The sequence below is a fragment of the Dermacentor andersoni genome, chromosome 5, assembly GCF_023375885.2.
Source record: "Dermacentor andersoni chromosome 5, qqDerAnde1_hic_scaffold, whole genome shotgun sequence".
NCBI classification, from domain to species: Eukaryota; Metazoa; Arthropoda; class Arachnida; order Ixodida; family Ixodidae; genus Dermacentor; species Dermacentor andersoni.
Genome location: NC_092818.1, coordinates 132,925,992 through 132,947,465, shown reverse-complemented (window position 1 = coordinate 132,947,465; position 21,474 = coordinate 132,925,992). Strand labels below are relative to the sequence as shown.

At 44.4% G+C, this 21,474-nt stretch overlaps 2 protein-coding genes across 2 annotated transcripts in view; one reads left to right on the top strand and one right to left on the bottom strand.

The window, feature by feature from the left end:
- Positions 1–196: 196 nt before the first annotated feature.
- On the bottom strand, positions 197–13,553 carry LOC126531193 (deoxyribonuclease-2-alpha-like). The gene is made up of 7 exons (XM_050178623.2): positions 13,223–13,553; positions 9,963–10,155; positions 8,252–8,324; positions 7,569–7,733; positions 6,598–6,798; positions 3,369–3,613; positions 197–3,192 (listed from the first exon to the last, which is right to left on the bottom strand). The coding sequence occupies exons 1-7, from the start codon at positions 13,336–13,338 to the stop codon at positions 2,809–2,811; spliced, it is 1,377 nt and encodes a 458-aa protein (XP_050034580.1). The 5' UTR covers positions 13,339–13,553; the 3' UTR covers positions 197–2,808.
- A 6-nt stretch (positions 13,554–13,559) lies between these two features.
- LOC126531189 (juvenile hormone acid O-methyltransferase-like) overlaps positions 13,560–21,474 on the top strand; it is a 49,977-nt gene continuing 42,062 nt past the window's right edge. The window contains exon 1 of the mRNA XM_055071017.1: positions 13,560–13,970. The gene's annotated coding sequence lies outside the window, so the exon portion shown is untranslated. The remainder of the gene's footprint in view (positions 13,971–21,474) is intronic.

The following is a 21,474-nucleotide window of genomic DNA, read 5'->3' as shown; positions in this document are numbered from 1 at the left end:
CTGGCTTGCATTTAAGCATCGTGACTGTTATCGTAACAGTCACGATGCTTTAAGTCCCATTAAGCATCGTAACTGGCAGCTGAATGACTAGAACCACATGTTAACAAAAACAATATATCCCAGGTGCGGCGTTGCGTCTGGTGATGCACTCGTTTCTCGACCACCATCCTGTGTGGTCAAGTGTGTCACTTCGTCATAACAACGATCATGTACCTTTTTATTGCGATAGCGGAGTGTTAAAAGCCCTTATCACTTGCAGCACGGAAGTGCTGGCATATACATAATCGTTTTATCGACATAGAGCGCAAACAGAAAGGGAATGAAGGGATAGCTAGAGAGAAGCGCTGCCTTGTTGTGCATGACATTATCCACTTGTGCTCATCTAGCGGCATTATTGCTGCGCCAGTCCACGGCGTCTCTGTTAATGAGTCATACATGTAAAAGCGTTGCGCTTCTGCATGAAGTGTCGGGGCTCACATGACTAATTAGGCAATTATCATTTAACGCGTGATTACCCAGCTCAGTCACTTGCGCGTGGAAGTTGAGGTACTAGAAAATCATATTTCACAACTTCGAGTAAGCCCCATGAAGATATATTGCAGATTTTGACACCTTGACCAATGAGATGATAAATTCACAAAAACGCTTTAACTTTAGTAAATCCGCAGTTCTTAATACCATGAAACAGGCTCTTCAATTACAATTTCCACAACTAGCATGAGTGTACTTGCCGGCGCCTCATTTTATATACTGTGTGTCCCAGCCAACGTTAGCCAAACTGTTCAAGCAAAAAGATTAAGAAAGCACGCTGCGAGATGCTATTATAAGACTTAGTACGTTGTTCGGTCGTAAGAACGTGGCTAACGTCAGCCTAGGGCACTGTATATAAACCATAAGCCCTGCAACTAAACAGTACGCACAGCAAGCTAAGCTATAGGTGGCACAGCACAAATACTCACAGAATGAAGCATGCAGTGAATTTTCAAGACAATTATACAACGACGAGAATTCTGCGGTCGAAAAAAAAATTTATTAAAGCGTTATTCAGATGGATTATGTAACTATTAATGCACGGATGAGAGACTTGCTTCTCTTGAAAAATTGAATAAAGTCACACTTCTAGAAGGGTTACCATTTTCATTGCTCAGTTATGTTGTATATAAAAGAAGAAAATGCACTGCATCGAAACCCACTGTGGTGGCTTAGTAGCTATCGCATTTCGCTGCTCAGCGCGAAGTCGCAAGATCAAATTCCGACCGCGGCGGCCGCATTGCGATGGGGGCAAAATGCAAAACTGCCCTTGTAACTCGCATTGGGCGCACGTTAAAGGACTCTGGGTGATAAAAATTAATCCGGAGTCCCTCACTAAGGCGTGCCTCATAATCAGATCATGGGTTTGGCGCATGAAACCCAAGAATTGAATTTTTAATTATACAGACGTCCAGGTTAACTGTAATCAGCAGCTGACAGCTGTGGCTATGCTGTTTCTCATTTGAGAGCTCCGGGCAAAGGTGACGCTATCGTTCTATGAAGTAATATGAATAAAAATTAACAACGGTGTTTTGAAGTCTGCTGAATAACTACAACAAGAATGGCTATAAACGGTGAGTTGTTTTTTGGGTGAGCTGTTGTGCAACTCTTTTACAAGACAAATCTGCGTCCTCTTGAACTTCATGTTCGGAATGTCTAATAATGTTACCCACGCTAAAGCGACTGAACAGAAAAGCGGGTTTTCGTAAAGGGATTAGAGAGTGCGTCCTGCTATGAAAGATCCTTGTCACTACCATTTTAGATGTGCGTAGATTTATTTTGGCCGTTATTTTGGCCGCAGGTCACGTGATACCGTTCGCATGGTTTTGGATTACTCTGCAACTCCGTCGGGTACATGCCTCTCCTTGGGTCATCCCAGTAGACGTCGATAGCTTGTTGTGAAGTCTCATGGTTCAAGGTTCGTAGGAGGGCGTACAAGAAGGAGTTTTTTTTTTTTGTTTTGTTAAGTCAATACCATACTAAAATCAATGGTTGTCGGTCAGATCATGAAAGTTCAAATTAGAGGCAGAGAAAAATCATGTGTGCAAGAATCGCCAGCGTAATTAGCTGAACTGATTTGCAAGATAACGCTCACTTCTGCGTAAAATTTTCGTTTCTTTACGTTGTCTTTTTTATCGGATTTTCTTTTCGATACATCTGTAGTTGAGTTTGACCACCTTTTTGAAGTAACGCAAAAAAAAACACTTTTTTTGTCAGAAAGGATGCTTCCTTGTGATGAATTAGCAAGTCAATAGATGCCTAATGTATACTGCAAATTAAAGCCATTTAAGACGTCGATCAAAGCGATCCTACGAACGCAGTAAATTGCACAAATACTGCCATTGTTTCCTCCAGGAAAGTCATCATAAAAGACAACATTGTCAAGCAACTGGCAGTAGCACGAAACTAAAAAGATTTCCACAAAACTGATTTGACATATGAAAAGTGATCTTCAAACTGACTGCAATATGGAAAGGCTGTGAGCCGAGTGATGAGATGCTTACATCTGCTGCGCCGCGTTACGTCACATATAGATGTCGCGTTGTACTGAGCCCAGCGTGCCCTGCAGGTGAGTCACAACTCTCTTCAATTTTGGCTCATTGTCACGCTCGTGGCACTTAAAAACGAGGCATAAAATGCCGAATCCTTTCAAGTCATGCTGGGCGCTAACGTCGCTTCACAGACGGACATAAATTTCTTTGTACGTGAGTGCGAAGCACATTCAACTACTTTTTCGGACTCGTTCTTAGTAAAGTTCTTGCTCCAGCTCGGCACATCTTAAGGCTTGAGAAGGTTGCGGAACTGAACCATCAATGGAAGCTCCGTCGTTGTGCTCTGTTTACGCGACCTCCTGGAGGCCGGCTTGCGCTCCTGAGGATGTGTCAGCTGCGACAAGGTCGATATGGCGACATCCATAAGGAACTGACGTAAGCTAGGCTTCGCTGTGGCCGCGGTGGGGCTTGAGGTAGGCGTCGTTCGCTTCCGCGGCTGGGCACTGCGCGATCGTCTTGTCCCCGCTGAAGGAGCCGGTGTTGAGGCAGGCGTCTGACGCGCTCCGTTCAGCGAGCACCCAGTGTTCACGATGGCGCTTTTCCTGAACAGCTTTCCCAGAAGGCTATCTTCAACGCAGACTGCTTCCCCTCCTCGTCTCACTTGAGACTCCTACGCAGAGAGGAAATGTTCTGTATGTTTAAGATGAAATGAACGTTCTACTTTCCATGTATTTTAACGGAACGCTTATAATGAAAACCAGAGTGAAGAGTTTCTTGCAAAAAGAAAAGAAGAAGAAGAAGACGCGAGTTTCTGTAAATTACGAGTGAATAGTCCAGTGAGCATACCATGCGGTTCATGGAGCCAATGCAGAAGACAGGTCTATCCACGGCCACGGCCCATTTGCTGTGGTCTTCCTCGGTCTTGAAGGTGATCGACCGCCGCTCGGGCAGCGATAGCTTCACCAGGTCCGAATGCGTCACTGTATAAGAGCGACTGCAGTTCGCCGGCAGCTTGTCGCCGGCACCGTTCCTCCAGGACTGAACGACTAGGTCGTCGCGTACCAGGCCCGTTAGTATAGCCGAGTAGATGTCTGCGTGAGGCAAAATCATGGTGTAAGCCAATTCATCGGTTTCCGATTTCATTTAGGCTCTACATGCTCTTTTGAATTGGAAGGTCTCCCGCAGCAGGCTGAAATAAACGTTTTGTAGAATATTTTAAAACAGCGCATGCATTGGAAGAGGCGCTGGCTCTCACGTTCTACACAGAACGGCGAAGTATAAAAGCGAGGATCACTTAATAAAGGTCTGAACCCCCTGGCTGCACACAACTCCCGCATAAGTGAAGCGTGCCCTTGCAATTAATTGAAGTTTAGTACTGCCCGATCACACACGCGAATAGCGAGTGAGTGAGAGAGTGTTTCACGGAGTGCCGGTAATAACGTCGTTTTCGATTACAATAGGTGACTAAAAATTAGCCTTTCACTTGGTTGTGCTGCGGGAACCTGTAGGCCTTAACATCATCAGTGAATGATCCATACAGAAGTTAAAAGACAATAAGCACATATGTGACAAATGCTGCTTCGCTGAACAGCGAGTAACATTCAGAAATAATTAACAGCCAGGTGAGATGCATGTGATAAAAGAAGCAACTGAAATGATAATTTTAGATAGACCGGCCGTATCAGATCGCCTAGGAATGCCGGGCCTGGATTTTGCAACCGGCAGTATTATGGCCGGGTGGAGGCCACCTCCGCGCGGAACGCATTGCTGTAATCCCCCGATGACTGAACATCTCCGCAAGCTTTCAGCAAACTGAAAGTATATCACATTTCTTTGTTCTGTTTATTTTCGCAGCTTCCTTTCTTTTTCTGCAAATCATCATGTTTCTATGTCTCCAGACCCACTACTCTATTTCCCCATCTCTAGCGCTGTTTTATACCCTTAAACCATAAGCACCTTAGTGCCGCGAGATAAGACCAAGTCTTGGACAACTACATCGTCATCGGCGTTCTTTGAACAAGTGACTCACACTCGCCATCTTTTGAGAAGCAAACCACATATACCTGTAATAAAAGCTGAACATATTCACCCCACCCACTGACTTTCGGTTAGAATTCTGGGCTCAAGAAAATACAGAACTCATAGACTGAAATGGAGAACACTAGATTAGGGCGCTCAAGCGTTGGGGGACGCCAAACCACCGGGCGTACAAAAAAAAATAATACCGCAAGCAACCACGAAAGAGTGAAAAGGGCGCAAAACAGAGTTAATGTTGTTATACCTCAGTAAAGAAATATCGCATCTCGAAAACTATTTATGGTTACTGGCGAATTTCTGTTCGCAACAAGGTAATGGTCGTTTTCACTTGACCAGCATGCCCTAAATGTCACCTCATTCTCACCATTACACTTTGTTTCAGATGCAGATATGACCCACATGTTAGGATCTATGAGAAGAGAAGCTTTAGTATAAAGAGGATAATTAAATGAATTGCAACTAACGGCGATGAGTACAATTTTGTTCACTTTCATCCTATGCGACGTGTAATGTCATGTGATGTTCATGTTTATTCCCCACAATGGTCAAAACTTTATTCTCATCTGTATTTCTTTATGCTTATGCCCAATGCTGCTCACAAGCCATGCCGAAAGGCAAACTTCAAGTGCAGCGATGTTCTGAGGACGAAAGCGATGAATGATGCTTGTCTACGAAACAATGGCGATGACAGGGTATGTGCATAAAAGTACGACACGTATCAAGCAACATTCAAGGATTCTGTACGTCTTCCGTCACAGTGGCACATGCCCATTCTGGAGGATTGGACAAGAGCGCACATACACCCAGTGGCACATACCGAATGGCTAAATGAAAGAAAATAAAGTAAATCATAAACTTCGTTGAATCATTGCAACGTCTGCTCTGTGTAGATGACAAAGGTAACGACAGGAGTTTTCATTGACTCTGTCTCATAGTGTGAAAGATCTGATGATGAAGGAGACGGATGTGCGCTTGATCTCTTACACAGGCTGTTTTCGTGCTGCATGTCCTCGTCTCCTGTTTACAGTACACCGTGACACTGCAATGCACCATTCCATTAAACAGATCGATACGCTTTAGAGAACCCGCCGTGGTTGCTCAGTGGCTATGGTGTAGGGCTGCTGAGCACGAGGTCGCGGGATCGAATCCCGGCCATGGCGGCCCCATTTCGATGGAGGCGAAATGCGAAAACACCCGTGTACTTAGATTTAGGTGCATGTTAGAGATCCCCAGGTGGTCGAAATTTCCGGAGTCCTCCACTACGGCGTGCCTCATAATCAGAAAGTGGTTTTGGCACGTAAAACCCCATAATTTAAAAAAAAATGCTTTAGAGATACCTGTGAGTCGTCATTATGTGCTCACGTTTTATGCAAGAACTTATTTCTTTGATAATCAGAAAAAAGGTGCGCATACTTGCACTTTACATAAGCCCGCTCGCTGATACTTTATTCGGTGCACATAAAACATTTGTATATGCATCCACATGTGTACCCGCCGAGGTACTGAGTGACCCAGTCAGCAGCCACGCCAAACCTGGATGGTAGCCAAAGAAAGCTTTAAAATAAGGAAGAGACGGAATAACCTTTAAGGCTATATGAATAATTCTACACGAAAGCGAGCTCAACCGACAGCTGCGATGAAAGAAGTCGTAGTTGAAAACAGTGGAATAATTCCGACCCGGTGATGCGCACAGAAACGTCGGACACAATATTCTCATAGCGATAGATATTAGGGCTCATTTCGTGCAGATTTCGCGTCGCCCGTCGCAGCTATCAGCAAGTTTACTTGCAACTGAAAAATTCCAAAAATAAAATTTTATTCGTATCCATCGACGTTTGGATCTTACCCTTTAAGAGTGAGGGTGTTAGGCGTGAGGCAAACGAAGCCCCCTATACACCATATGGCGCCAAAAAGTTTAGCGGGTATAGATTGTTTAATCCACGCTCTCTTTGTCCTACGCGCAGCAAGAACAAATATATTCTCATCGGTCGCTTCTACACGTCCATCGATCGGCTCAGAAAGCACACAGTTACGCCACCTTGTTCGAGTATGGCCCTCTTAGCAACGCTGAGGAAACGGCGGCCGCCGGAACTCGTCATGTTCCTCACGAGCAGCTCCTGACCGCGGCCACGGATGAAGCTCTCCTTGAAGAGCAGCCCCATCTGCGGATGTCTGTCCAGAAGGTTCTGCGGGCTAGCTCTTGCGTACACGTTGGCGTACTCCATCCGCAGGTGCTTGCCTGCAATACAGTGTGTACGTCAGGCTCCGCAGTTTTGCCGAATTAAGAAGACCTAAGGGCGAAAGCACGCGACTTGAAGAAGTAGACACACAAACGCAAGAGGGATGCGCAAGGTCCATGCACTTGGTTAGCTTTTGTAATACACTCAAATGCACACAAAGAACGTCTACCGCGAGCACGTGCTTATTTGTCTCGAAGGAACACCAAAGATCAACGATAAATAGGATTACACGGGTAACGTTTTATTATTTCATTTTCGTTTGTCGGGAAATATTTTAACTTTGTTAGACGAAATGAACGCGAAACTTCCCCTTCTTTGATTTCATCCCGGAACCTCATCAGTGGTATGCGTCAGAACAAATTCTCAAATTTCGAAGCATATTCGTATTTTGGTGGTTTTTGTTGCAGAACAAAATCTAGGATCCCGCTGGACTGAGTCTTGGTACACTATATATAATGAAATGTAGCCCTCCTTTACATGTAAAATATTTACTGCACTTATCGTCAACTTATCAAAAACCTTGACGTGATGACGTCACGGCGAGCAATTTCGACAACTGCAGGCCAGCGTCGACAACAAGCTCTCATTTTTCTGTATCTTTTCTAGCTGACAACAACTTCCTTTCAAGATAAGAGCAGTCGTTTTACTATTCCAGAGACGTGATATACTAACAGAGCTTAAATTATTATCGCTCCCTGGTTTCCCCTTTTAATGTGACAACGTTCGTGAAATCATCTATCGCAAAAGGACGATCGCAGGATATACGCACCTATTGAGTCCATCTCGGAAGACGGGAGAGTGATGCACATGAGCAGCTGCGCGTTCTCCCTGCCGCTCTCGGGAAAGCTGTAGCGGCCATTGCCGATTCCTTCCACGAAGCGGGGAACGCTGTGTAGTAGCCACACACCGGTGCCACTATCGAACAACGCCACGCCTGCACGCAGATGACAGGCGGAAACACTCGTTGTGAATATCTATCCGTTCGCGGAGGACACAAGAACATCAGGGTTGTCCTGCTTACCAGACGAGGCCCGACCGTAGGCATCGTTTAGGGGAAGCGTTTAGGTCAAGTGCCTCAGGTCAAGAGAGGAATCTTTCAAGCGCGCTGTCACCACTTCCTATGCTAAGTGCTGTCTACATACAGACGCAGGGATGGAATGATTGCGCCCACACGACCGCTTGAGCACTGCGTTTTGCGCATCGAAAATTCGTTCTAAGTGCGCTGGTATCGGCTGACGCCTCATTTCGTCTGCAGGAAGTGCCGGTACCTTTCGAGTGACTAACACAATTATCGTATTCCGAATATGAAAAAGAACTACTACATATATGTGCGCATGTTTTCACTGGAACAAAACAACATTCTCAGCGTGTTCTAGGCGTAAAGGTGTCTACCTGGTAGACGCAACGGCTTTATGGCACTACAATGTAACACAGAATAAAACCGAAACCTACCTTTGCAGTGGCCGTTTCGGGTTCCATTGTAACCGGGAGGCGGCTGGTCATTGTACACTACGTACAGAATGTCCTGCATGTGTACGTACGTCCGTTAGTCGTACAAAAGCGTAAACAGAAGCAGACCAGGTGATACGACGAAAAATGTACATATTTCGTTTACTGAAAGACCCCGTAAAGCACTTTATTTCCTCAAGCTACTTTCGCTTACTGCTATTATTAAATATTTGGCGAAGCATAACCGTAGAGAGAACTTTCGAGAAATAAACAAAAAGATATATTCTGTATTACGTTTAGCACGTTGTACCTCTTAAGATATGCCTCCTTCGAAACTATATCCTGCGATGTAGCTTCAAGAAATACAGAAATGGTAAGAACTTAAACCAGGAATGTCGGCGGAGACATTTTGCAACAATTGCCAAACATTACTCAGTTGAAGCCAGGAAGTCGGCATCAACTACGTGTATTTGTAATCGCAGAACAAGAGCTTTCGTTGTTTAAAGTTCTAACTTCGTTCGTTTGTTTTTCAGCGTTCGTGCACATCCTTGTTTGGGACTTCCGTGTTTGCGTTCCCTAATTCTAGCGCACGTCGCCTGCCTTATTACCCGTTTCTAGAGTTTCTTTCGCACTCCCGCATAGACACTACCATAGGTCCTACTGTAGTCATACAACTATATGAACGCTTTCTTTTTTCTTCTTTTTTTTATCGCGATTGGAATTATACCGACGCTGTTGATATGTTCGCGCCGTATGGGCCGCTGTCGCGCTCTCCTGGTATCAACGGCGCATGCGCGGGCCGCACGTGGATATGTGAAATAGTTCCAGAGATACGCAATGCATATAATCGCAGAAATGACAAAGCCAAGTGGACGCACCACCACGCTTCGCTCAATCGGCTCTGCCGAATACCGGGGCAGCATTCCGGGGATTCTGCAACGATCACTTCGGCGATACTATCGCCTTCACGTGACGTAGCGCTCAACCAGCCAATCAGCACATCCGATTTTACTCAACGAGCCAATCAGCGCGCGCCTGACGGCCGAGGCTATGCAATCGCCGAAAGTGACCGTCGCAGAATACGTCCCCTGGTTCGCGTTGATGGCACGAACATAGTCTACGCGCGTTCCTGCTTAGGAGCAGCGGGCATACCGCGCCGTGGTGCATTACACTGGTCTTAGCGGAACGGACACCGAATGTCAAGCTATACTTTTCAAATACTTTCAGTGGGCGCTGACAGACATCGACGGTTCTTCCGTCGATCTCGCGCACCATCGATGTGAGACGCCGGTGACGCCATCTTCCGGCGTTGTGACATGTCTGGTCTTTGCTATGGCTCTGTTCCTGCTGCATAGCAGAAATAGTCAGGCCTCCTGCATCGCACTGTGTCGCGTAGGCGACACAGCGCGATTTAATCAGTGCGACACAGTCGCCTCCGCGTACGGTGGAAACACCGTTTGAAGATGTTAAGCGCAATGCAAAACCTTTCTGTCGCTTTCAAGGCTTCGCCTTCATGCGAAACTGCCTTTCTTCTTTTCTTTTTTTTTAATCCGAGCATATGTAGTTTACTCAAATAGCTTTACCGCTGTAAAATAGAGTGACCGGTAACGATATATTATGATTTTTCCTAGCTATCGATGCTTAAGGGAAATAGGAAAAACAGATCTCAATGAAGAAAATCAACAGAAATGAAGGAATATAAATAGAATCTCGCCTGTGCAGGCCGTAGAAGAGGTCTGAGCGTGTAAGCCACTGGATTGTCCTGGTCGAAGATATCTTGGTTCGACAGCATCCATGTCTGGGATGACTTGGGCGTGTTGGAGTCGACGTAGACGAACTCACCACCCTTGGGCGTCACGAAATTCTCTCTGGACGCTTGCATCTTGGGAAGCTTGTACATGACGAACCTTGGATGCATTGGGTAAAAAAAAACGACCACTTAGTAGAGAGAGAGAGAGAGAGAGAGAGGAAAGGGGAAAGGCAGGGAGGTTAACCAGAGAAAAAGATCCGGTTGGCTACCCTACGCTGGGGAGAGAGGGGAGGGGGAGGTAAAGTGGTAAAAAAGTAAGGACAGGAAGGAGAATAGACACACAATCACAGTCGGTCACTGTCACTGAATACTGTCATCGCACAGCACAGTGACACTTGAAGCACTGTCAACACCTGTTCAGGCTACAGCCGCCTGTCCAATTCTGTCGCCCTCAAGAACCGCAACAGTGCACTCGTCGCCCTCTGCTGCGAAGGCTTATGATGGCAGAATTTTAAAATAAGTTCCTCTGTGAGAGGTCTTTGGTCAAAGCGCGCTATCGCGGTTGCGAGTGATTGTCTCTGTAAATTATATCGAGGACAGTCACAAAGAAGGTGTTGAAAAGTCTCCTCGTCACCACAGTCCTCACACGAGGCGTCGTCGGCCCATCCAATTCGGTAAGCGAAAGACTTGGTGAAAGCCACCCCTAGCCATAGTCGACAAAGCAGGGTAGCTTCGCGACGGCAGAGTCCAGGTGGAATACAAAGGCGTAGAGAGGAGTCAAGATTGTGGAGTCGGTAGCCGTGAAAACTTCCAGCGTTCCACAAGGAGAACGTGATGTCACGGCTGATCAATCGAAGTTTTCGAGCGGCATCTGTCCTTGATAACGGTATCGGCTCCTCTTCGTCCCGTTGAAGAGCCGACCGAGCAGCGTTATCAGCGTGTTCGTTCCCTATGACTCCGCAGTGACTTGGAAGCCACTGAAATGTCACGTGGTGTCCTTTATCAGTTAAGGTATGAATGAGTTCTTAGTAGTAGAAAATTCCAATGTCAGCAATACGGAGAGCTGTCTCCCGCGTTAACTCTACCGCCCCCCCCCCCCCCTTATTTCATTACCATGCACATACAACAAAACAAAGAAAAAGAATTGAAAAAAGTAGTAATAAAGTATTATATGCTGATTTTATATCAAACCGTCTCTATTCTTCATTCTCCCTTCGTTGTCTTGTCTCCAAGACATATCCCTCTGCGGAAATAAAGTGTGTGTATCAACCATTATACGCCTATTATTTCAACTGATTTATGCACTTGCTGCAGTAGGTTATTGTTTCTGCTAATCTGTATACTCGCGCACCCCTCATGCAAAAGCGCACCAGCAGCAGGGGAGAGCGGGGGGGGGGGGGGGGGGCGGGGGAGTTGAGGTATTGTGAATAAATAAATAAATAAATAATATATCGGTGTTGTGCGACCCTGTTTAGGGATATATGTTGCACAGTCTCTTGTGGATTATTACATCGTTGAATTGCAGTAGAAGCGCGCGAATATTCCAAATTTCGACGGCGGATAGATTTGAAACAGCGTAAAAAAGCGGGTCTTTATTATCCGTGTTAAACTAATACTCGAGCTTTACTTAATACGACCGTACACCCCATTCTTTCAGCCTGCTAGCCAACGAAAAAGCATCATGCTTGTAGTTCACCAGCCACCTCATACGCCCGTTGTAAGCAAACTGTAGGAGCAATGGTTGGTTGTCTTTAACAGTTTGCCAAATAACAGAATTCCGAATTGAATTGATAGCCCTAAAGCGTGTCTTGCGTCTGTTTATAGAAATAGGTCACTTTGCATCCTTAAATTTTTTGAGCGCATTTGTCCCCTAACTAAAAATATATTCGGTATTCGGTTCCATATTCAAAACCTGTATAGTCTCGAGAATTCGTACCGGATCTGATTTCGTAACTCGACTATACGAATTCCCTAGAATCCGCTTAAGACGTACTAGTGGTCTAGCTGGTTAATCATGTTGGAATATGGCAGCGCACTTCGAAACAAGCACGTAACACCGAGTGAACAAACACTACAACTGGGTTCGTGTTTGTTCACTCTGTGTCAAGTCCTCGTTTCGAAGTGCGCTGCCATATTCCCTAGAGTTAAGTAGTCATTCACACATGTCAGCTTACGAATAGAGATTAGGTGTGAATCTAAACAGAACAAGAGCGAACGAAAGCTTAGTATATTATCGGACTGCAGAAGCGTTCACTGCAGTCCACCGACTTCATATCTACATTAACCGCATCCGCCAGACCGCATGGCTGCTGCAGCGGGGGCACTTCTTAGAAAAGAACTTATATGAATAAAACATGTTGCCTTTAAAAGTAAAACCTAAATCCTGACAAATCTCGCAAAAAAATATAAGTGCTGCAATTCTGTTCATCTATAAGAGCTTCTAACTCGTACGAATTCGGTTGTAGTTCATCTTCATGCAGCTGAATTTCCATCTTGTTCGCTTATGTTCTGCAAAAGTTCTACAAAGGATTCTTAGCTTTCCCTGATCAACGTATACTACATTTGTTCACTTTAAACAGATGCGACATACAGAATTCCAATTTCTCTTTATATTGCCGGTTTGCAGAGACAAACTGAAGTTTTGCCCTATTTATATGCTTCCAATTACCGGTCATATTTTGTCAATGCGTCTGTGGAGTAAACAAAAATAAGCACTCTGAACTCGCTAAACTTAGTTTGATTGCAACAAATTTGATTCAACCAGTATAAATGTTGCCGAACATTTATGTGCTTGAGAAAAAATGTGTGTACGTGGAGTTAGAGCTTAAGTTTTCTCTGAAGCAAATCATTTTTAGTCACAATAAGCAGCATAGGAATGAATGACAAACACATGCGTGGCCCAGCAGTAACAACATGCAAATTGTTTTCGCACTACCATGACTCCTGCGCCCAAAGTTGTATTTTAATAATGGGTCTTCATTACTGAAATGACTCATCTAGTTTCATTATTGCACGTGACTCCCTGATAGCTTTCGCTTGAAGCTCGCTGTTTCCATCATTTCGATACATGATATTCTAGTATTATACCTCAAAGAGCAACTACAGCATGAACAGAACTTGAATAACTTTTGCGTACCCAGAAAACCCCCCAGTCCTGTGGCATACCTAAGTAGAACCCAGAAGTAATGTCTATTACGGATCTGCATGCCTCAGGGGACACTCACCAGTCGACATCCCTTCCCGATTGGTCCTTGCACCTTATCGAGCCGGGCGTCGTCGCTTCCAGCGGAGGCGTGCTCAACGCGAGGAGCACAAGCACAGACGTCCATTTCCGCCACATCGCAAATGAGTCTGGCTAAGGTCCAAGGAACCGTAGTTATCCGGATTAACACAAATCTACAATTACGAAGTTCGCCTCTGAGACGAAGGTAGTGAAGGGACACGCACTCGCGAGTGAGTAGAAGCGAGTGAGACGGCGGCAGTTCGAGTGTGCCCAAGGCCGCGGCGAGTGTCAAGGTCGACCACGGCGAACAACAAGAAGGGACGTCCTATGCCGTAAGGGTCTGCGTTTGTTGCGTAAACCTTCACTCCACGGATGCGAGAAACGATTCACAAAAGACCACTTCCTGAGTGATCGGGTGTAAGAGGAAGCGTTGATACCCGGGTACCCCATTAACGCGGTTCTGAGCTAGGCGTCCGCAGATACAAGCGCACACCCATCTGGAGATACGGTGCGCGCCAGCTGAGCCCCCTTTCCAAGTGCAACGCGCGAGGCAGGAAACGACCCATGTTCGTTATCGACTGCGACCCGAAAATGCGTTGATGACCGGATCGCCGCCCGGCGTGTTGGTTTCTCTCCCGCGGCGATCGCATAAGCAAAAACGTCAAGTTCAGCGCGCGATTTCTTCCGGAAAAGAGAAGCTACAAGAAGGAAACACTGCATCTCTCTTTCTCTACTAGGGTGAAACGCGGGTGAGTCACCGACCTTGCGGAGTGCCTGGCGTGCAATGATGTGAATGTTTCGTAGGAGAAAGGCGGCTGGCACTCGCGTGCGCATATGATGTCGTTATAACGTTGCTGCTGGCGCGAACATTTATCCCCAAGAAGAAGTCACCGTCTTTTCGACCCATCTTCGTCAAACTACTATCTCTCACGCATTTCTGGCGCCGCACTGACCGGACCCCATATTTATTTATTTATTTATTTATCCATACAGTTAGCCCGCGAGGGCCTACACATGGTGGGAAAAAAGAAATATTAGACAGCGCTACGATAGGCAGCTGACAAATAATATAAGTAACTCTTCAGAACAGACTTCTCGTAAACACTTAAATGTTTCAAAGAAAAAGAAAAGCACGCATCGATGCATCGTTCTCAATGTGCGAAATACTGTTCAACGATACTCATAATTATATGGTGCATCATTCGTACTTCCAGTGTGAGAATTCTGAGAGGCAGTGGAACTCTTGACGTAAAAATGACGCTCAGAAAATGCTAAAATACTCCCTGCGCGTACGGTGTCCGTATGTCACTCTGACGTTTAAATTTCCTCTGGCATTTCACCGGCGAAAGTGAACTTTCGTCATGTCCTTTGACACAACAACGTTCCTGTCCCTGCATGAAGCAGTGGAATGACCGGAAGTTGTTCGTGTGTTATATGCACCAATATTCTTTGGCCGGCCCATATCGCGTTTACCAGCAGTTTGCTTGGATGGGTCACGGGAAATAGTTGGCTCTCAACGCATTTATTTATTTAAGTCTTCGTTATCGTTTAGCCTACGGAAAGCTACCTAAGGACTGCCTGTGTACGGAAGCACTTCCTTCAGCCGCTGTTGCGTACCTAGCGCGGTTTTTCGGGCGAACATGGGAGCCCGTGGCTTTTAAAACGGCGAAAACAAATGAAAAATAAAATGAAATTCGAACAGTGAAGGAAAGGCCACTAAGAGCAATTGGGAGCACTGTCGACGCTCTGCCAGTCCTCTTAATGCTGACTAAACCAAGAAATGTTGCTATTTTAGTATTATTAACCATTATTTCTATTTTTCTGTTATGGTGTGTGCGACCGCAAGGGCAATGCATTCGACGCTGCGCAGAAACCGCCTACTACTGCCGTTGGCATGGGATGGTGCTGCCATCTCGGAACGAACGCTGTAACAATCGTCAAGTAACACTGGTTTTGCACCCTAGGGGGAGGCACCTCAACTTAAAGCTTCACCCCAACTTGTTGCCTTCCTTAGTCGTCTCGCAAGTGTACGTAAAAGCCTGCCTACGAACTTAATTGTGGCATTAAATAACATCGCGATCGAACATGACATGGTAAACATGGTAAATACATGTTCTGCAACAGCACACTAAAGCAAGCTAATGAAAAAAAAAATTTACTAGTAATCTTGAACTAGCAACTTCTTCTTGCGCAGCGTTTCTGCCAACATTAAACTCCACAATTGACCAAAAAATAATTTCATTTGCTGAGTTGTAGTAACGGCAGCCAAAAAATGCAGTGCAAAATTTTCTTCGTTTAGAACTACAAAGGGAAACGAAGGGACTTCAGGGAAGTAAAGTGAGTGCAATCGGCGAAAAGAATTAGTGCAGCATAACTGAAAAGCTGAACTATCGCGCCATATCTCTAAGTATAATCACCTACTTTATCAAAACTATACCTTAAAAAATAAAGATCCTATTTTGCCGCTCTATATTAGGTAGGTGCAGTAAAGAAAAGCATTAAAAAATGAACGCCAATTGTTTCTCAAATGCCAGCCAGGCATCCCATATACGTTTACCGGAAATATTCACCGGGGACATCGGTATTCGCATTTTGTTACAATAATTGTCATCGGGTCTCAAGAGTTTCGGCTTTATTCGGATGAAGGCGGATTAGGGATGAAAGGGGAAAATATTGTTACGCGAAGGACGAGTCAGTAAGACGAGCAACTATTTACAGGTTAAATTTACAACAGCGGTTGCAGCGTTGACCGGTTACATTCACAGCGCGAGTCCAGTTCGTTTTTCCTCCTCTTTGCTCGAGTGATGGCGCCCACGCACCTCGTTCAAACAATCAAATAACACACGCGTGTAGCAATATGAAAGAAAAACATTAGCGTATACTTAAATTGATGCACATGTTAGCAGGCTTCTCATATTATCTTTTAAGTCACATTCAGGGGCTCCGGAGCCGGAGGAGGCAGTGGGGAAGAGCGCCCCAACAGGTTCCATGGCAAGAAAGCGCTGCCCCGCCCCTCCCCCAGGGCTGACTTCTCTTTAGGCTAGTAATTAAGCATTTCTTAACACTAACAAAAAACTCGTGTGCGAAATGAGCCACCGCTTTCCTCTTCAAATCCTTCACCCCCTTCCCCCAACTCTATACCTGCCATCTCTCCGAACTTTTCGCGAAGCTTACGAATTTGGCCTTTTTACAATTTCGCGAATGTTACGTCATGTTGTAAAAAAATAACTTCAATTGACTAAAATGCTTAAACGTGTTAAAAAATGACCAGTGCGAGATTGAAACAAAAGATGTACGCAAAAGAGAACTTCTGATGGTACTTGATCCGCCTTCTTTTTTGCTACTGCTTCTGTGTTGCGTGTAAAGCTAAACCATCGCGGATACAGTGCGTGTGCATGTCACAAAAGATGCACGTTCCAGGCAGAGTTCTCATCAATTCGTGCCACCTCCTCATCCCCCCTTCCACCCACGAGATCTTTTAGTACGAATTTTAAAGTTCACAGGTTGGCAGGTATGCCCAAGTACACTCCCGGAACCCCTGACTTCATATTCAAATACACGGAAATGATCTCATGTGGTCACTGCTTTTGAATGATTCAAGTTTGTTGCATTCAAAGCAAAAACTTATTCTATAGTGACTGCTGGAATCAGTTTTCAATTTAGGCCCCTGAAATATCAACAGAAGCATCGCTAAATTGAAGATTTATTTTAAAAAGAAGGACCAAAGCTAACAATTCTGTAATTGAAAATGAATATTAGAGTACGTCCAAAGCGGGTGAAGTAGATATATGCAATCTCTCCAATGCTATTCATTGCATGCTTGAAACAAGTATTCAAACTATTAAACTGGGAAGGCTTAGGAGTGAGGATCAACGACGAATATCTCAGCAACCTTAGGTTTGCAGGTGACATTGTCCTGTGCTGAAATGCAACAAATGATTAAGGACCTTAATAGAAAAAGTGTAAGAGAGGAGTTGAAGATTAATGTGCAGAAGAGAGAGAGAGAGAGAGGGATAGAGAGAAAGGATATATAGAAAGGCAGGGAGGTTAACCAGAGGTGGTTCTGGTTGGCTACGCTGCACGGGGGGAAGGGCTAAGGGGGATAAAAAAAGAGAGTGGAAGAGGGAAATAGAGAGAAAGAGAGACGAGCGCGAACAAACCGCGAACGCTATAAAGCGGTAGGGGGCGGCGTTTTTAAAGTCTGTCGTGAAGCCCCGCAGAGTGCAGGAACCTTAATAACGCGAGTAAGGCCTTCAGCGCGGATCTTCTTTGGGAGCACTGACCTAAAGCTTTGAGTTCTGATAGTGGACGACTGTGAATTGCTCCAGTACTCTGCACATCATTGTCTCTGGGCACTATCTCGCGGGCAGAAACAGATAATATGTGTGAGAGCCTCATCGGTGTTGCTTGTGTCGCACGTGGAGCTGTTGGCCATTCTAATAAAATAATACCCCTGTCAAGCGGACAAGTTAAGTGCACTTACGGGGAGTTCACTTCGGGACCTTGAGTGACACTTCAGGCTACGCGGTGCTAAACGGAAAAACAGAGCGCACTCGCACTAAAAAAAATGGCGACAAACTAAAACAGTGTTTTTTGAAGATGTAGATTAAGATTTTAAAAAACCTTCTAAAATGCGATTGCTTTAGTTGTATTACAATCACAATCTATATTTACTCAATAAAAAACGAAAATATTTTTATCATAAGAGTGTTGCAAGTCAAGGCAGGCTAAGACAAATGCCTAGCCAATCCAGAACAAGATGGTGATGTGCGACAAGGCGGCATTTGGTCCTGCTAGAACATAATATCAGCTAGTTCTGTTCTGATTATTTTGTTAAAAGCTATTCAACAGCTAGAATGAGCTTCCGTGTCCTTTTTCTATGCATTACATTTTGTATCGTTGAAACCGCTGGCGGCGAGGCTACGCACTCGATCAGGAAAGAGCATTCCGTGAACGTACTCCGACCTGAGTGCAGTCTTCTGCGAGTGCATTCCGCTTGCGACGTTTAGATTTGGGAAAGTGGACTTAAAACTGAGTGCACTCTCCGTAAGTGCACTTAACTTGCCCGCTTGACAGGAGTATAACGCTCAATAGCCTGGCAAGGGAACAAGAGTGCAGTATGCAAGAGTGCAAGAAACTTGGAAGTTGAAAAAGAGCGATGGAACGAAGAATGTTAGGCGTAACGTTAAGAGACAGGAAGGGAGCGGTGTGGATCAGAGAACAAACGGGGATAGCCCGATATTCTAACTTACATTAAGCGAAAAAAAAAAAATGGAGCTAAGCAGGTCATGTAATGCGTAGGACAGATAACCGGTGGACCATTAGAGCTACATAATGGGTGCCATAGGAAGGGAAGCGCAATCGAGGACGGCAGAAAATTAGGTGGGGTGATGCAATTCGGAAATTTGCAGGCGCAAGTTGGAATCGGCGCAGGACAGGCGTAATTGCAGATCGCAGGGAAGAGGCCTTCGTCCCGCAGTGGACACAAAATAGGTTGATGATGATGATGATGATGATGATGATGATGATGATGTAGCAGACACACCCGCTGAGTAAGGCTCCATGCGTTATACGTTAATTGCACGAGTAAAGTTCTCGAGGATACATTGAGTTGTGCAACTTCCGCTGCGCCATGTCTAGATTAAAGAAGGCGCTTTATTCTCTTTTCTTCTTTTTAAACAAGAACTGCAAGAGCTGTCAGTGCGTCGTGCGACATTGATTGCGAAATTTGACAGAGACAACATCTCCGAACACGTATCTTTCGATCAGCAGCATCAGGGAACAAGCAACAAGAACAAAACAAATCCGAGGGCACCTAAGCACTTCTTAGATGTTGTGAATGCGAAAGCACCTAATCGAATGCCGCTGAGCAGTCCTACGAATTACGAATTCCTTGCGGGCAAGCGAGCACGTTGGGACGCTTGGCAAATGCCTCCAAGATAGCACAAGGCCGGTGCATTTCGATCCGTGATGTCATGCTACCTAGCCCGAATGCTTAGAATCTAATGGGCACGCTCCCGAGTATGCTGCAGTGATTTTGACGTCACCGCTTTCGTCATTCCGGGCTCGAGAATGGAAATTTCGATCCAAATATCAGTTACCGGTCCAGTACTAAAACTCCTAAAAAGTTACCTGCATGATAGAGAACAAACCGTTCTTTTTTTTTTTTTTTTTTGAGGAGCTTATTCTGATACTAAAGTTATTAACCAAGGTGTACCACAAGCCTCCGTACTATACGTCCCTTAGTATTCTCCATGTATATTAATGGTTTGCCGACGTGTTTTAAAATCAGCACATTGCTTTTTTTATTCTTTTGGGGTTTTACGTGCCAAAATCACTTTCTGATTATGAAGCACGCCGTAGTGGAGGACACCTGAAATTTCGACCACCTTGGGTTCTTTAGCGTGCACCTAAATCTAAGTACACGGGTGTTTTCGCACTTCGCCTCCATCGAAATGCGGCCACCGTGGCCGGGATTCGATCCCGCGACCTCGTGCGCAGTAGCCCAACACCATAGTCACTGAGCAACCACGAGGGGTAAAAAAATCAGCACAATGTGTACTATACGCAGATGATACTGCTATCTCGTTGCGTGACAATTCTTTACCAACCTTAATCCTTAAACTAAGAAATGAGCTGGAGTATATTGCTGCATGGTGTTCCTCTAAAGATTCAATTATCAATCTTTCGAAAACTCAATTCATGATTTTCCTTTCTAGCAAAAGAATACTACCTGGCTTGCCTGAGATAGCTATACATGGTCACGACATTCCCGTCTCCGACCGTGTATCATTTTTGAGCATCAAACTATTTATTTATTTATTTATTTATCCTCAGGACCTTTCGGCATTAGAGAGAGGAGTGGGTTGTACAACAAACAAGAAGGAAATAAATTACGAGCTTATACACAATATTTCCTAATTATACAATGCTAACTGAAAGTATAATAAATAAATAAATACAGTAATAGAACATGACATATAAATGTAGCATTAAACAAGAAGAAAACACCAACAGTAGTTCGTACAAATGTTTGCTATTATATAGTGTTAGCTAGTGCTTTTCAAAAATTATCATTGCTATCAATGGAAACAATGTCAGAAGGAAGTTCATTCCCATCTTTCGACGTACGTGGCAAAAATGAGTGTAAAAAATATGTCGTGTTACATGCACCAATTCTAACTTTATGCTGATGATCAGTACGGTGAGATAAGTAATATGGTCGCGACATGAATTTTATATGAAGCGTAGGGTGGTGATACAGCTTATGAAAAAATGAAAGGCGGGAAATTCTTCGACGTGTTGCTAACTGACGTGTTGCTAACTTCGACGTGTGCTAACTTTGAAGACCCAGATTCGATTTCATTGAAGACACGCTCGCACTACTGTTGTAATTCCAAAGAATAAAATGAGTGGCGTTGTTTTGGATTAGTTCAAGGGAATGTATTAGGTTTTCGTGGAAAGGGTCTCATATAGTTGCAGCGTATTCTAATTTTGGCTATTTGAATCTAATTTTGGTCATTGAATCTAATTTTAGATTTTAACCTAAAATTTTCTCAACACATTGCCTTCATTAAGCTAACGTGTACCTTCGGTATTAGAGCATTAATCAAATCAAGAGTATATTTCTCCAAAGGCGCATCATTAGCATTATACTTCGCCTTCATTCAAAGTCACATTAATTGCGGCATTGTTTCCTGGGGAAACACATATCACTGTCATATATCGTCTATTCAGCACTTACAAAAACAAGCAATACGCATCATCACTAACAGTAGGTTTTTCACGAGTGCTACTCTATTACTTCGTGGAAATAGCATCCTTGTCGTAACGAACTTGTTCAACTATCATCTAATAATTATGTTTTATAAATTACTTACTAAAGAGCATTCATACCAAATCATTAATTCCAGGTCCCTCACCAATAACTATAATACCAGGTTTGGAATACCAGGTAATACGGAACTCCAATTTTCTACTGCCTATGGTTCATTCTAACTATGAAAAATAACATCATCATTCGCTGTTATAAAACTGTGCATTGGTTTAACCATCCGCAATAAATCTTCACCGTTTCATACATTTAGTCATGCTCTTAAGCATATTTATATGTATAACAAAGTTTACGCCGTTCATTACACTGCATTTGCCATTTGTACGTAGTGACAGGTCTTTTTATGTGCTATAGGCTTGTATACAGACAACTTGTTTTCGTTAATTTAATTTTTCTATGTTGTATTTTCGCGATTGTGT